An 18,307-nucleotide genomic window follows, 5' to 3' on the forward strand; every position below is an offset into this window, starting at 1 on the left:
TCTTGTTTTTTTTTTAATATGTATTGCCCTGTTCACCGCCCTGAGTCCTTCGGGAGAAGGGTGGTATACCAATAAAATTGTTATTATTATTATTATTATTATTATTATTATTATTATTATTATTATTATTATTATTATTATTATTATTATTAATACTGATCCCTCCTCCCATTTTGTCACAATATGCATGTTTCAGTTTTATTTTAAGACATAGTATAGTTACTAGTATGCAGGGCTTTTTTTCTTAAAAAAAAAAAAAAAAGGTGCCAGAACTCTCATCTTGGTGGGTGCAGGAGGTGGGGGGGTGCTGCTGCAGTCACGGGTGCGAGGGGTGTTGGTGGCGGGCTTTCGCCCCGGGGCCGGAGCCGGTGTGGCTGGTCCTGTGGGAGCAGCAGGGCCCGCTCTATATGGCGGGGCTGCGCGGGGTGTGCGGCCGAGGTGGTGTGGGCCAGACAATGCAGGGCGGCCACTTAGGCGTGCAGGGCGAGGTGATGGTGGCGCAGGTCCAGCACCGGGTAGGCCACCAGCCTGGCTGTCACAGGTGAGCACAAGGAAGGAGTGCACATGGACTCCACAGAATCCACCTCCCACTCCTTGTCCTCTCTTACTTACCTAGTTGAGATGGTGTAGTTGGGCAGCAGGGAGGGATGCAAAGTTCCTGCCAACTCGCCTTCGCTGCAGACAATTTGCTGGTGCAACGTTTGCCGGCCAGGTCTTTTGGCATGCTCAGCAGCAATTCCTATTGGTTTTCGAAAGCCAATAGGCTTTCAAAAGCCAATAGAGGGAGTAGCATAGTTTGTGCAAAAGCTTTTTTGTGTGTGTGCAAAAAAGATGCAAGAACGCCATTCTGAGCGTTCTATGAGAAAAAAAGCCCTGCTTTTATGTTTTAATCTTCTGATTTTACAAATATATTCTTTTCTATTGTAAGTTGCCCCAAACCTCACCATGTGGATTGCATACAAATATTATATAATCGGTAAATAAAGGTAGAACATATGTTAAATATACATCAAATGATAATATGCTTCCCTACAAAGTCAATTCTTGCTCAATGACAGACCAAGGAGTTAACTCGGAAAGGCAAGAGGAAAATCTAGAAGAGATCTGTGCAACTTGTAGAAGGGAAAGGCCCACACTGATAAATTAAAAATCTTTGTGGTCTGCAAAAGAATGCTGGTGGGCTAATCAATGATTTGGTGACTAGAGGAGCATCTACAGCAGGCATGTCAAACTCGTGACGTTGCATGACATCGTGTGACGTATCGTAACTTTTTCCCATTGCCGAAAATGGGATGAGCGTGGTTTCTCCGTGACGCTCCGGCCCGCGGGCCGGCAGTTTGACACCCCTGATCTATAGTGTTGGAGCTCGTGGTCATGGTAAGCTATGGAGGCACTAGGCAACATGACTTTCAGGGCAGTGGTGGTGATTTTATTTTTTAAAAAAAGTCTGTGCTCTGTCCACGGGTGCTTGGTAGGCTGCATGTACAGGCCTGGTCTAGAATTTATTTTGGAGCATTCAGTTATCTAGAGCAGGCATGTCAAACTCATTTTGTTTGAGGCAACTTCTTATAAAAGAATTGTTTTAATAAAACAATTTGTTTTAATAAAACAATTTAAATCAATTTTTCACTTGATTTCAAATTAAATGAATTATATTGGTTGACAATGAGATATTTTTTTAGTACAATTGCCAAATGCAATAAACTGGTTTTAGGTATATGTTATTGGAAGGAAAAAGCAATCCCTGCTGCGTTACTGATCCCAGAGAAGCATTTGCATGTAAGCAGGTATCCTTAGGGTGCCATAGTTATGGATGAGAAATATTGGTTGCAAAGTTGGCATTTCTGGATGTAATACAGATATTTTGGACTTATTTTTGTTTCTTTGCATGTTTGATATTTTTAAAAAGGCATATGCTACTGACCATGCTTATGCTAGGATACATGACTATTGCTTGCCTAGAATGTGAAAAGTGAAAGATTGTGAATAAACAAAATTTTAATGTACAGATAATACCACCAGAAATTATTTTATCCTTTTTAATAAATGTTGTTATTGATGTTAAGCTCACCAGGGAAAACATCATATATTGTTATGTATATACTAGGTTAATTATTTAAAGACTGAAGTGCAACATAACTAGATTTTAAATAATCTATTTTTCAAAACACACAACTGTCCAAACAGTAAAAGTAAAGTCCAAATTAAGAATATTTCATTCTTAAGAATTGTTTAATTTAAAGTAGTTTAGTTGTAATAGATGTTTATAGTTTCAAAATAGTTTTCAAGAGTATTTACAAAAGATACTATTTTTTTCCTAGCATCAGCTAAATTAGACATATTACATTAAGAAAAATGTTTATCATTTCTTTCCTTATTGATTTATTGATTTAATTGACGAGATGTTAACATAGGAAATAGATTATTTTGTTATCTAATTGTACCTTCCAAAAGACAGAAGCAGATGAAAAATGTGAGGTTCTTTTCTGTTGGCTTTTTTAAATTAACTGTTTTGGATTCTAAAAGTTTAGTTCCTAAAGAAGTAACCTTGTAAATAATTTTAATGTCATTTAGTGCAGGGTAGGCAAACTTGGCTCTTTTATGACTCAAGGACTTCAGCTCCCAGAATTCCTGAGCCACCATGGCTCAGCTTGGAAACCTCTCTCTTTCCCCTCAGTGTGGCTGGCTCAGGATTTCTGGGAGTTGAAGTCCATGAGTCATAAAAAAGAGCCAAGACTGCAATAGAGGCAGCTTTTTTTTTTTTTTTGCAAAAAAATTGGTGCCGGAACACCGTTCTGAGCATTCTATGAGAAAAAAAGCCCTGATAGTATCCATTTATTATGCATTTACTCCAAACAATGCCTGAACCTTTGACCACAGCAGACTCTTTCAAAGAGATTGTCCAAAGCTAAACACATTGGCTACACTGTTCTTTTTAAGGAGAAATGCAGAATGAAATAATCAAAGATCTCCCAAAAGATGTAATTTCACTGTAATTTGGCACCAAATGTCTACCCAGAAGCAACAGTGCCAATTTTGGGAACTGCTAACTAGGAAGCATCTTTCACTGTGGCTGCCTGTCAGTGTGTGGCTCCTATTGCCAGGAGGAAACTGATATTTATCACTTGATAGGTGCTTTCACTCTGGTTGATGGGGTAAATGGAACAAGACCTCAACCTTTTGCATTGGACAATCAATCATGTCAATCGGAATAAAGCTGGAAGGGACCTTGGAGGTCTTCTAGTCCAACCCCCTGCTCAAGTAGGAGACCCTATAAACTTCTAAAGGGGATTCTGCATGAACTCTGGCAGCCAGAAGCAACACTCTATTAGGAGATTAAAATGTTATCGTCATGACTGTAAAGAAAAGAAATCAAATTCAAAAAGCACTTAGCTCTCAAATCTTTAAAATGTGGCATGTTTTATTTTATCAGGCGGTACTCTGCCTGAAAATGTCACTACTTTTGTAAAAAAAAAAAGATACTAATAATTTGTTATTTTTCCTATAAGTAAGGAGACAGTATAGTCAGCTGCTGATTTTATGAATCAAGATGCCACTTTTTGGAATGGAAATCACCACCCCAACACACTGACCTCAGCTTTAAGTTTTCTGAAGATATACAATGATTTTAAAAGCATTTTTCTTACACTATTTTTTGTGCACATCCTATATATACTATGGGGGAACCAACTTCATCAAAATTCCACAATTTGATGCAATAAACTTTCATGCTGGGGAGATATCTTCAACCAGCTATTTGTCTTCTTTATTTTCTTCTCTGGAAATCTCTACTGGTTTTTCTTATAGAAAAATAAGGCAAAATTGCAAACTTTATTCTGCTGATTTCTTCATCAGGTAAAGGGAATGTGAGGCAAGAAGGCTGCAAAATCATTTTGGACCTAGTTTCTGTCCTAACTTGGTTAAGCTCTTACTGGCCAAAGTCATTCTTCAATGTTCAATTCCATACCCTTCCTTCCCCTGAATCTCTCATTCTTTCTGCTTTGCTTTCTTTCATGTTTGTCAGGACTATCAGCTTAGAGCAGTGGGAAAAACATGTAGGATCTATAATATTCGGAATTAGTTTCTCAGTTTGCACTGGGGATTTTGCTGCAAAAATAGTTCAGGGCATAAGAGTGAGAAGTCAGAAAGTGAAGGGAAAGGCTTGGTAGAGCTTCCAGTTTCAATCTTGTAACCCTGCTGCAACAGACCCATTTAAAGAAAAGTGGTATTTCTACCAATACAGTAAATCTTTTGTTCATTACTGAACAGCTGTGGGTCTGTCCTCAACCTTTTCCAAGTTTGAAATTAGTGCTGAAACTAAAAAAAGGATGTGATGTTCAGAGAGGCATATAAACATTACACTTCACACTACAGACATTATATGATATTGTTCCAGGAAAAATGCTGAATTGAAATAATGTGTAGGAACTCTGATGGAATTATTATTTTTTCCCCCAGTACCCAATTATCAGCTGAGTAAGCAATGTGTTTCCAGGCTCCAGATACATTTGATGGCACTGGAAGCACTTCTTTATTCATTATATCTGAATTCAGTCACATCTACCTGGGAAGAAAATCCTAAATAACTTAGAGACAGTTACTTCGGAATAATGATGCATAAGATTCTATTGTTAAGCACTGTTCTCACTTGCCATCTCTGGCCGCCTTCTGCAGTTTAGAATTTATACTGCCTCAGATCTATACCTTTCAGCATCTTTTGGGGGAGATTAAAACTTATGACTTAAATCAGCCAAATTCAATCATAAGTATTGGAGGTGGTACTATACCATGTATGAAGTTCTGAAGTTTTAAAACTTCAGGTTTTTTTTTTACATACAGGCAATCCTTGACTTACAACTGTTGATTTACTGATTGAAGTTACAATGGCACTGAAAAAAGTGACTCATGACTGTTTTTGACACTTTATGTCTGTTGAATGATCCCCATGGTCATGTGATCAAAATTCAGAACCTTGGCAACTCACTCATATTTATGACAGCTGCAATGTCCTGGGACCATGTGATCACCTTTTGCGACCTTCTGACAAGCAAAGTCAATGGAGAAGTCAAATTCACTTAACAACCATGTTACTAACTTAACAATTACAATGATTTCCTTAACATCTGCGACAAGAAAAGTTGTAAAATGGGGTGAAATTCACTTAATAACTGTCTCACTTAGCAACATAAATTTTGGCTCAGTTGAGGTTGTAATTTGAGGACTGCTTAAATGTATCCTACATTTATATATTTTTTGACTCATATTTCAGTTCTTCCAGATTTTGGGAATGCCCAAATTTAGAAGTTCATTAGTGACATTTTAATTCCCAGAAACATTATTTTATAGGCAGAAAAAAACTTAAGATTATATTTTCTAGATTCGAGGTGGGCAATCAATAGTCTACTGACTATATACCTACCAACCCAAGGCCACACAGCCAGAATTCAGCAAAAATGCAGCTAATTTTGGATAGTGCAATTGTTGCTTTTGTATTTCTGAAAATAAGGGCAGAAATGAAGCTGGAAGGAGGGAGACTACTTACTTTCTGCCCTCAAATATTTCCTCCCATCTGAAATCACACTGTTAAAATTCAAACATCTCAGCCTATTTTTAGAAGATTGGAGGCTTTTTTTCCTGGGTGGAAATAGGAAAGAGCTGTCTTTATGAAGCTTCATACTCCCACAATGGCGCAAAATGTGAATGTAGCGGAAGGGAATGAGGAAGGGGCTCTTCGTGGACCCCCCTGCCAGTGCCGCCGGCTTCCCCCCTTCCCAGCTCCTGTCTCACAGGCACTATGTGGCATTCTTCACCAGGTGGCTCCAGGAGAACCCCTTCGACTCCTTCCCACCATGGCCATTCTGGAGGATCTCTACGCAGGAGGCAAGCCTCTCCCCATCACTCTGGACAGAGGCGCCCCCCACAAGAAGCAGCAGCAGGTCATTGGAGAAGGCAGAGATACCGGCCCGGCTTCCGAGCTTTGCAGAAGATCAGAAAGTATCAAAAAAGTACTAATCTACTTATTGCCAAGCTACCCTTTTCTTGTGTTGTGCAGATGTGGCTTAGGCCCGGGATACTTACAGGACCGTCTGCTGCCAGGAACGACTTCCCTCCGCCCTGTGCGCTCACACAGAGAGGGTCTCCTCAGGGTGCCATCGGCTAGACAGTGTCGGCTGGCGACCCCAGGGGGAGGGCCTTCTCTGTTGGGGCGCCTGCCCTTTGGAATCAGCTCCCCCGAGAACTTCGGATGGCCCCAGATCTCCAGTCCTTTTGTCGAGACCTAAAGACATATCTTTTCCAACTGGCCGACCTGGACTGAGGATGGGGTTTTTTAATATTGTTTTAATTTTATTGGTTTTAATAATTAATTATGGGGCTTTGTAATTTAATTCTTTTTTAATATTTGTATTACTGTTTTTTATAGCTGTTTTATTGTTGTGAGCTGCCCTGAGTCCTTCGGGAGATAGGGCGGCATATAAGTCCCATAAATAAATAAATAAATAAATAAATAAATCTGCCTGGAATATACCCGAGAGTTTGACATGATGTGGCAGTTCATGGCACTTCTTGCCTTGCAGGAGGCAGTTGAAGCCTTTTTGGTGCATCTTATGGAAGATGCCTACCTGTGCACCATCCACACTAAGCGGGTCACTCTCCATCCCAGGGACATCCAGTTAGTTCGACAGATCTGTGGCATCGATCAGGGTTTGGGATAGCTCTGTTCCCCTGGCTGTCCTAGCTGAAGAGGTACTTTCTGAGGCCCCAAAGCTGCACCCCACAACTGCTTTGGAGGAGAAGACGACCAAATTTACACCCCCTATTCCATGGATTGTGGGTCTCAGCCTGGCTCCTTCCTCTTGCTAGAATTTCCAAAGTGGTTGACCTCTTCTTCCCTTTTCCCACCGCCTTGCTTGGAAGGTCAGCAGAGATGGGTCTAAAAGAGGAGAGAAGAAACGAATGGCCGAACTGCCAGGAAGGATAAGCGTCATGCCATGTTTAAATCTCTTCTGCCATCTCTGCTTCGAACACAGCCTCGTGCCAATGACGGAGACTGAAAAATTACTTCCTGTTTTAAAATTTGCCCTGTATTTTTGCACATCAGTGTTTAAAATAAAATATTTTATGCTATACTCCCACAATTAAGAAAACAAAAAGGGAAAGGAAATGAGACTTTAAGAAGAGGCTTTATTACTGATGTTGTGCCCCTTCGAATTAACTCATCATTTTTCATAAATTAACCAACCTATTTACTTATTTGAATTTATTAGCTTTTGATAATATAATATCTGGGACCTTTAGAGGGTAGAAGAAAATGGCTTGGAAGCCACAATCATTCCCAGGCCAAAGAGGTTATCCACATACCGTAAGTACGAGGGCAATTCAGAAATAGTTATAATTCAGAATTGGTTATCAATGACAGACACTTGCAGATACAGAACTTTTATTATACACATTAGAAAACTACATTACATTACTTTTTGACATAATCGCCATTCAAATTGAGGCACTTGTCATAACGTCTTACAAGATTTGAAATTCCTGCAAAAACATCTCCCGCCTGGGAATGAAGCCATCCTTGCCAATTTCCTGCACAAGTTCATCGCTGACTACAGATGGGCGGCCACTTCTTGCCTCATCATGCACGGCAGTTCATCCATCTTTAAACATTCGACACCACTGATGTATAACATCTTCACTCAACATGTTTGGTCCGTAAACATTACACAGTTTGTGATGAATTGCAGGTGCCAAACCTTTTTTTGGCACACAGGAACCATATTACTGCATGCCCTTCACATTTGGCAGTTTTTTCTATTGCAGGGTTCATTTTCAATTGATCTAGCGGATGAGTCAACTGCAACACAACTTTCTCTTTTCACCCTTGCCTACTGAACTACTGCACACGGCGCCATAGGATGGGCATCGCTATCCCCGCCTATTTCTCGCACATGCTCAAATGAAGGTTTATTTCCTAATTGCCTTCGTATTTTGATCAGCTACCTCTCAATTATCTTTGATTAGCTGCTAGGTTTTGAAGGATAAATCAATTCTTATTGTGCTGATTGGGAATTTAGATATATGGAGAGCATGAAGCCTAGCCTATCTTTAAGAGTCTATTGTGTAATTCAGCACTACTGCAACATCTGATGTTTAAGATCAAATTCAATTTAGATTTATCCAGATTTACCAATGTAAGATGCCAACTTTAAAAGTGCCTTTAGGCACTTCCATCTAGTTTCTGCTTCTCAGTATTTCTTCAACAATGAAATATTACATGAACTAAATTTTTCTGGTCTCCCCTTAACTCCTGTTTATATTTTTCTTGTATATTTATTTGCAAATATAAATATTTTACCTTCCAATCTACATTCAAAGTCATTGGGTCTGACAATTATAATTATGAAGCAGAAGTATGCAAATTAATTATTTTTGCTTCCATGTATTTTGGCAACTGAATGTGTACACTTACTGAATTCAAATCTAATAGCAAGTTGATTTACATTCCTTCCATTTTAACCTGAAGTGTATTCAATTTTAATAAAAAAAAACCTGTGCATATTACATCAAACCTTTCCCCAAAAGGCACTTTAAAGTTCCCAAAAGGAACTTCAAAAACTATTTAATTAATATATTTTCACTGTGCTCCATTTTTTACTATTGTCTTTATATTTCAGGTGGAGATATGTTATGAAGAGGATGCTAAAGGTGTGGTGGGATCAATTTAATAGGGGAAATGTGAACCAGAACAATAAGAAATTATTTTTGCCAGGAAAACCTTCCAAATGACATTATAGCTGGGAATTCACAGGTTGCAAATGCTCTCTGTGACAAAAGTTGCTACTTCTACTAGACCCATAGTAGAACACCAGAGAGTAGGGGTTAGACAAAAGTTGAATAACACAGACAGAAAGCAATTTATCTGTTTTTTTCTGTTTTAGCTCCCAATTCCTTCCATTTGGATATCCTTCTATAACCTATGCCAAGGAAAGATGTAATTATTTTTCTAGGGATTTAAATCAATATTGGCAATAGGATAAAATGTTGTTGTTTAGAAACATTTTATTCCAGCTGCTGATTTTATTGTTTCAGAGTTATTTTATTTATTGGGTTTTAATATACATTTTAATTTTTCCAGAACATTTATTTGCTTGCTTATTTATTTATTTATTTATCAAATGTCTATGGCTATCCAGCTATCTAAAAAAAAAAGTTCTGCAGCAAATAACATATAAGCATCCATTAAAAAAAAGCCAAACAAAATCCAAATTAACACTTTCACACAAACAGAGTTCAAGTTAATTAACATCCTGGTAACAACATCCAGGAGAAGGGGCTTATCTTCATAGCCTTCTGAAAGGCCAGAAGAAAAGCTGCTGTCTTTATATGTCATGTTTCATAAGGCAGGCCACAACAGTGATGGCATGCTTCCTAAGGTGAAATGGATGACACTACTTCTGAACACCTCATGTCCAAATTTATTTTTATTTTATTTATTTATTATTATTTATTATTTAAATTTATATACCACCCTATTCCTGTAGGACTCAGGGCGGTTTACAGGGAAAATTAAAATACATAACATACAAAATTAAAATCAGTTAAAACTATGATTAAATTACAGTCCCTGAAGTTAAATTAAAACCCAATTAATTAAATTAGTTAAAACCCCTCAGTCTGGGCCAGACAGCTCGAAAAACCAGGTTTTATTTTTAAATATGTCATTAAACAAAATGTAAGTAAGAAGTAAGCAGTGGAGTACCACAAGGCTCTGTCTTAGGCCCAGAATTCTTCACCCCAGAAGATAAGCTCAGGATCCAAAGAGATCTTGCCAAACTTGAACAATAGGCCCTATCCAACAAAATGAGTTTTAATGTGGAGAAAAGCAAAGTTTTACATTTAGGGGGGAAAAATCAAAGGCTTAAGTACAGACTAGGCAAGACCTGGCTCAAAAACAGCAACTGTGAGAGGGACCTTGGAGTCCTAGTGAACCATCACTTGACTATGAGCCAGCAGTGTGCAGCAACAGCCAAAAAAGCTAATACAATATTGGGTTGTATAAACAGAGGCATAAAATCAAGATCATGCAAAGTATTAGTACCGCTTTATAAAACCCTAGTAAGACCACACCTGGAATACTGCAACCAATTTTGGTCACCATACTACAAAAAAAGATGTTGAGACCTTGGAAAAAGTTCAGAGAAGAGCAACTAAAATGATCAAAGGCCTGGAAACTACAATATATGAAGAATGGCTGGAGGACTTGGGTTTGGCTAGTCTGAAGAAAAGAGGAAACAGGGACAACATGATTGGAGTATTCCAGTATTTGAGAGGCTGCCACAAAGAAGATGGGGTCCTGTTATTGACCAAAGCACCAGAGGGAAGGATGAGAAACAATGGTTGGAAACTGTTCAAAGAGAGAAGCAACCTGGAATTAAGGAGAAACTTCCTAACGATGCGGACAATTAACCAGTGGAACAGCTTGCCTTCAGAAATCGTGGGCGCTCCATCACTGGAGATTTTTAAGAAAATTCTAGACAGTCACTTGTCTGAAGTGGCATAGGTTCTCCTGCTTGAACAGGGGGCTAGTCCCTTCCAGCTCTATTCTGTTCTATTCTGTTCTGTTCTGTTCTGTTCTATTCTATTCTATTCTTTTATTCTATTCTATTCTATTCTATTCTATTCTATTCTATTCTATTCTATTCTATTCTATTCTAAAATCAGTGCAACTAAGGACAGAGTGTCTTTGTGTCAATAAGATATTAAAACATTTTATATAAAAGAAATAAGATAAATTACCTCTGTCTGGAAAAAAAGATCTTAATTTAACAATAATGCATGTATATACTGCTATTCCTCTGATTACTGTTCCATTGACTTGTGAACTGGGCAATATTTAAAGTTCATTAGCATCAGTATTTATTTGGGATACAGGAATATTGATATTGTGATCAGAGCTGTCTCATACATCCCTAGACAATAATTAGGTTTAAGAAAGAAAAGACAAATACGCAGTCAGTGGTCAATAGATCAAAAAGTGTTTACTGCAAAGATGCTTTTATGATTACTGAAATATTACCTTGAACATGTTGCACACAGTGAAAACAACTTACCATAGTCCCTGGAAATGTGGAATTGTTTTATATTTCATAATCTCCATAATCAAAATAATTATTCTCAATATTATTTTCTCATTTCTTTCTGAATTATTTTTTATAAAATTTAGAGTTTTCTTTTGAATATAATACTCTTTTAACTAGTGGCAAATACAGCTTCAAAGATAATTACACAATTCACGCATTCTCTCCTAATGATAAAAAATAAAACTATTACTATTTTTTAAAAGCAGTTCTGTAGCCTAAGTTATATCAATTGATTAATACAATGGGTTTGATGATAAAAAATACATACATAAATATATATGCAGTTGGGTGTGGATCCAGATATTTTCTTTTCCGGCCTTCGACCCTCCTATGGACATGATCACCTTTGGGACTGCCTATTCTGGACTTGCTGGACCAACATGCGACAATACACTAGCACGGACTTGCTCACCCTCAGGGGTGCCCCCCTCGCCTGGGTGCGACCCGCCTCTTTAAATCTTCCTAACCTCGATGAAGGGCCCGAGTTTTGGGACCCTGAGAGATGGCTGGGCAGGGGCAGGGGCTGTCAACACAAATTTAATAGGAGGCCCCTGATTACTTTATCAAAAATTTTTATGGGGTTGGGGAGAGGGGTGGGAGATGGGGGTTGTCTGGCTATGGGGGGTGGCCAATCAACCATACCTCAGGCCAGACTTGGGTCTGACCGCGCGGGGGGAGAACAGGGTGTCGTTGTCTCCGGGGCTCATGAGCGGGTCGTGGGATTACCAATTCCCACGACGGGGAATGGCAGCAGGCGGATAGACAGGGGGCCATATCGTTACCGGGAGGGCCGTCTCCGCTATCTGCAAGCGGTGAGGCGCTCCGACCCTCTGCTTCTTCCCCGAGGTTCCGGGAGCGAGGATGTGCAGCCTCCTGAGCTCCGGCTGGTGTACCTGAATGCCAGGTCCGTGGTTAACAAAGCTCCCCTTGTTAGGGATTTAGTTGAGGGTGAGCATGCGGACCTGGCTTGCATCACGGAGACTTGGTTGGGCCCAGAGGGTGGGGTCCCTTTGGTTGACCTTTGCCCACCAGGCTTCCGGGTGCTACACCAGCCTCGAGCTCAAGGTAGGGGTGGGGGTGTGGCGGTGATCATTAGGGAGACCTTATGTCCGCGGGAGACCACCATTCCTCAGATAGTCGGGTGTGAGTCTCTCTTTGTGAGATTTGGTTCTGTGGTGCAGTTGGGCTTGCTGCTCGTGTACATTTCGCCTAGTCGCGCAGCGGCAGCCCTGCCCGAGCTGCTCGATATCCTCTCGGGGTTGGTGGTTGAGTTCCCCAAACTCATAGTTTTGGGAGACTTCAATCTACCATCCCTGGGAGGCTCATCTGAGCTAGCTCGGGAGTTCATGGCTTCCATGACGGCCATGGACCTGACGCAGGTAATTTCTGAACCAACTCATGAGGGAGGCCACAACCTTGACCTGATTTTTTTATCTGGACGGTGGTTGGATGATCTTGGTGGGGGCTTTCCATTTATTATGCCCCTGTCATGGACCGATCATCACCTCCTGCGGCTGGTCTTCCATTTTGCCACCCCCCGCCATGGGGGTAGGGAGCCAATTAGATGGTACCGCCCCAGACGCCTAATGGATCCTGATAGATTCCAAGCGGCGCTGGGGTCCCCACCTGCCTCCATTGCTCACAACTCAGCGGATGCCTTAGTGGAAGCCTGGGAAAGGGCAGCCACTGAGGCACTTGACCGGGTTGTACCCTTGCGGCCCCTGACCCGGTGCAGATCCCAGCGAGCTCCATGGTTCTCCGCGGAGCTCCGGGAGATGAAGCGTCGGAAACGGGGCCTAGAGAGCTGCTGGAGGTCCAGCCGATCTGAATCTGACCGGTTGCGGTTAAGAACCTACATTAGGTCTTATCTCGCAGCGATGAGGGTGGCGAGGTGTAATTACTTCTCTACCCTCATCGTGTCCGCAGATAATCACCCGGCCGCCTTGTTTAGGGTGACTCGCTCCCTTCTTAATCAGGAGGTGAGGGAGGATCCCTTGCAGGGTCGTGCCGAGGAATTTAGTCAACATCTGTCGGATAAAATCGCTCGGATTCGGACCGGTTTGGACTCCAGCTGGGCAGAGTCTGGCGACCAGGACACGGGCGGTCCTGTCAATGTTATCTGGGAGGAGTTTGATTCTGTGACCCCTGATGATGTGGACAGGATTATGGGGAAGCTGAGTATTCCCATGTTACACCTTTGCTCCGTGAGCTGCATTGGTTCCCAGTTGTCTTCCGGGTAAGGTTCAAGGTCTTGGTTATGATCTTTAAGTCCCTACATGGCATGGGTCCGCGATACCTCGAGGACCACCTGCTGCCGGCGTCAACTCCCCTCCGCCCTGTGCGTGCTCACAGAGAGGGCCTCCTCAGGGTGCCTCCGGTCAAGGAATGTCGACTGGTGGCCCCCAGGGGGAGGGCCTTCTCTGTGGGTGCTCCGGCATTATGGAACCAACTGCCGGTTGAGCTCCGGACGGCATCGGACCTCCGATCCTTCCGCCGCGGGTTGAAGACCCATTTATTTGAATTAGCGGGTCTGGCCTGATGGGGGTATATGGGTTTTTATAGGTTTTTATTATTTTATCATTCTTGTATTTTAATTGGGCATTGGTTTAATTTTCTTTTAATTTTTGTATTGTTATTTATATATGCCCTGTGAACCGCCCTGAGTCCCTCAGGGAGAAGGGCGGTATAGAAATCTCAATAAATTAAATTAATATATAGATAGATAGATAGATAGATAGATAGATAGATAGATAGATAGATAGATAGATATAGATATATATATATAGATATAGATATGATATAGATATAGATATATAGATATAGATATAGATATAGATATAGATATATAGATATATAGATATATAGATATATAGATATATATAGATATAGATATAGATATAGATATATACACATACACACACACACACACACATGCAGTAAATTAAATGTGTATATATTTATGTGTATATATAAGAAATACAGCCCTATATCTTTTTTAATATAACAGGTCGCAAATGATGTCATAGAAGAGATTTTTTAAAAAATTAGAAAAGAAATGAAATTCCTACAGATGTAATGTAATTTTAATAGCTATGCACATTACAATCTGTGCCCACTTTAATAAGAGTTTATTATTTAATCAAAGAGGGTTTTAATACATTGACCTCATCAATTAGTCAATATTATTATTCTGATGACATCATAAAGCATTTTCTCAGAATCTTCTGCACAAATATCTACACAAGTGCACGCATGCAGGCACTTCATGTCCATCTACAGATTTATGTTACTTGTATTCATGTGAAGACAAAGAGTAGGCTAGCTTGCCTAAATGCACAAAGCACCTTCAGTGCCCACATATATGTGCAAATGTAGATATGGCTATATTTTTATAATATGCACATACATGGACACACAAAAAGGAAATGGGAATGCACTTGTACATCTTACCCACATGTGAACATATCCTATGTAACCTATATGCTTACACGATTTACTTATATGTGCAGTACAAATATGCAAAGCATAAAAAATAACTCTGCAGTGGGGAACAGAAGGATCATCTCAGTCGCCATCTATATTTGCCTATCATTAAATTAGGATCTGCTCACCTGCCTGCAGTGTTTTACCTGCCTGTCTTCCCAACTCTCTTCCTCTCTTTTCCAGATGTTTCAGAGAATCCTCATTGCCATGCATACTCAATGCATGGGAAATCTGTGATAGCTCCAAGCATTTTTCAGAAGCTTAAATGTCATTTTTAATCACATTCTCCATCCATTATTTTTACTGCACTTCCGCCTTACGAGTTTTTGGTTCCGTAGCCAGTACACAGATCATTTCTCAATTCTTCTTTTCCTGAGAAGTATTTTCTGCTTCAACTACATATGTGATAGCGTGTCTCTTCTTCAGAAGAGTTAATTGTAGCAACTTTTAAATCAACTGTGCCTACTCAAATTTCATCTTCTAATGACTCTACCAGTTATTAAGATTTCAAATAGAGTTATGAAAATCATTGTTACCTGATACGATTTTAATATGGGCACAGATTGTTCTCCATTGGGCTCAGACAATCCTTGACTTTGTAGTAGGTTCCTCACTGTTTCTTCCATTCTGGAAAGAGATGAGGAAGAAAAGAGATATTAATGAAAGCACAGAAGCTATAACATATCTCATTATACAAACACAGTTTAAAATATTTCTTAATAACTATGCTAAAAAAGAATATTTCATGTTTATTTATATATAGGGAAATAAATATCACCAAGTAAGAATCCGACATTTAATATAGCTTTATTGTCTGTGCTTATTAATTTTGCCTTAAAACGTCTCTAGACGGCCGGGGGGGGGAGATTCCAGCAACAGTGAAAATATGAAAAACATGCTACTGTATTTGAGTGCAAGTTAAAACTTAATTTATTAAACCTTCATTTAGTGGAATTCAAATAGAAATTTCCATCTGGACATTTTTCAAATTAATGGGCTATTCATACAAATTAGGCTGTTTGTTCAGTAGTGTAGTGGCATTCAATATAATTTTCTACATTTCTATATAATGACAAAGAGCTAAGGACCTCAGAACTATCTTACCTGATCTGACTACAAACCATTTATTCTATCACTGTATTTAAAGAAAGATGAACCTAAGAACTCACAAGCAGGGCAAAAAGAGAAGTCCCATTGTTATGTTCCTAATATATTCTTTGGAATTACATAAAGTACTCCACCAATCCAGTCAATTTATTACAGGTTTTTCCCCCTTTCATTATAATAACAGAAGTTTTTAGTCTTTTATGCTAGGGTCAGCATTTATGGTGTTTTCTAAGGAAGCTTTCCAAGAAATTCATTTTATTCAGACCTCTAATTGTTACTTTTGGTATGATTATTGATTTGATATGCTTGCTTTCCATTTATCAAGAGGTACTTAACACAGTCATTCCATCTTCTGACCAAATGTCAACAAACCAAGTATAATGTTCAACAGCAGGTCTTATTTTTTTCTGCAGCAAATTAAAATAACTTCATTTTATACATTGTTATTAATCTTTCTTCAATTTTTTTCTTGTGAACCTGTGAATTCACAAATTTGCCTTAAATACACCCTTATACTTAAATCTTCAGCACACTGAAAAGGCTCAAAAAATAAAACAGCAGCAGCCACCACCATAACCATATTGCCCGAGTGGTAGATGGGCTGTCTTGCTGAGTCAGCATTTATATGAATCAACACATTTATGTGTATATGAATCAGGAAATCACCGAGATGATACATTTTGGAAATTGTCAACAGTTGCATGCATAATAATAATTAAGGAACAATTAGTTCACAGAAAAGATCTTTCTATACAAGTGAAAACCAGTAAGTTGTCACACACATTACTGAAATTTATTTACTTATTTATTTATTTATTTATTTATTTATTTGATTTATTTGATTTATATGAAATGAATATATACTGACACTCACACCAAACTTCTTAAATATAGGTTCAACCCTTCCTTTCCTTTTATTTCCAATAATCTAAACAAGAAGCAAGATTTAGCTTTCCAAAAGAAAATATTTGAATTTGAATCAATATTAGGTTCATATAAAATACTCAAAACACATTCTTACACAGAAACACACAGATGCAGGTGTTTAACTCGCAGAAGTGTACCATGTGTGTGTGTGTGTGTATGTGTGTGTGTGTGTGTGTGTGTGTGTGTGTATGTGTGTATGTGTGTGTATACATACACACACGTATGGATGGATGGATAGATGGATGTATTCATGCATGCAAGCATTTAAAACATTTATATAGCCACCCATCTTTCAACCTACTCTGAGTTGGCTCCCAATCAAACATTAAAAGCTATAATCATATTAAAGCTATAAAACTAAACAGATCAAACCATTAAAACAACAAAAAGCCAGCACCAAATCAGTTGTAACGTTTGATTATCTAATCTTCTCCCGATTGGAGGAGAAAGCCAGATCTTCAAAGCCTTATGGAAGGCTGAAAGGGTGGAGGCCTGCTGATCTTTAGCAGGCAGAGTGTTCCGCAGGGCAGGGGCAAAACACAGAAAAGGGAACCCTTCCTGCCTCCCATCAGATGGCAATATTTAAGGGGAAGGAACTAGGAGTGTGCCCACCCTATCTGACCCGGTAGGATGGGCAGATGTCCTCAGGGAAAGGTGGTCCTGAAGACAGCCTGGCACTGGGTCACGTAGGGCTTTAAAGGGGATGACCAGCACCTGGAATTGCACCTGGAAAGAAACTGGAAGCCATTGCAGATCACACAACAGAAGTCTTACACGGGCAACCTAGTGCCACATTATTGGGCCTCTTGCTGCATTCTGGACATGTTGAAGTTTCCAGTTGGCCTTCAAGGGCAGCCTTTTGGTCAGTGGGAAAAATATGATGGCTTTACCTTTTTTTAAAAAAAAAGTCATCCAGAAACCAATTTTTATACTGTATATATTCAGACTGAGCAAAAATTCAGACTGCTACTTTCTTTGTTGAATGTGGAAAACAGAATTTTTAGAGACATATCAAAATATACCATGTAGTAAACTAATCCCAGTACTTTGTTTCAATTGTCATAATGGAAGACTAAACAAGCATTTATTGCTTTCATTTTTAGAAAAGTAATGCATACATCGATAACAGTGATTTTGCTGTGAATTAAGTTGTTAGTTTGAAAGTTGTAAGGTACTAGCTATCCTTATCTAGGCATACAGACATAATTCTGTTATGTTAATTGTGTTTTGCACTAGCTCTGTACTGAGGAAAAGGGACACAGGAAGCTGTATTATTTAAGGTTTGACCATCCAGCTCAATATTATCTGCATAGAAAAATGGGGAAAGGGTTAGCATTATTGGTTGCACAGTCAGCCCAACTTTGAGACTGGATTTGGCATTTTTCTCTGTCTATCAGGTCCAGGAACCTGTGATAAGCAGATGTTGTTTAATGATATTAAAGGTATTATTGCAGGATGCAAACTGTTCCTAGTAAAGCTTCATTTTGCAATTGACTGATGGTGATTTTGTCAATGTCGATGAGGTTCAAGTGGAGCTCCAGTTGCTTTGGGATTGTGCATAAGGTATCTATCACTATGGCTGATATCTTTGCTTACTTTTGCTATAGTTGTTCTACTCCCTACTTGCAGGTCTTTGAATTTCCCCCCCCAAT

The 18,307-nt window shown here is 39.4% G+C and overlaps 1 protein-coding gene across 1 annotated transcript in view; it reads right to left on the minus strand.

The window, feature by feature from the left end:
- The window catches only part of NCKAP5 (NCK associated protein 5), a 649,941-nt gene that overhangs the window by 286,939 nt on the left and 344,695 nt on the right, over positions 1–18,307 (minus strand). The window contains exon 5 of the mRNA XM_083350693.1: positions 15,158–15,248. Coding sequence (XP_083206819.1) covers positions 15,158–15,248 — 91 coding nt within the window. The remainder of the gene's footprint in view (positions 1–15,157; positions 15,249–18,307) is intronic.

This window comes from Vipera ursinii, assembly GCF_947247035.1.
Source record: "Vipera ursinii genome assembly, chromosome: 1".
Lineage (NCBI taxonomy): Eukaryota > Metazoa > Chordata > Lepidosauria > Squamata > Viperidae > Vipera > Vipera ursinii.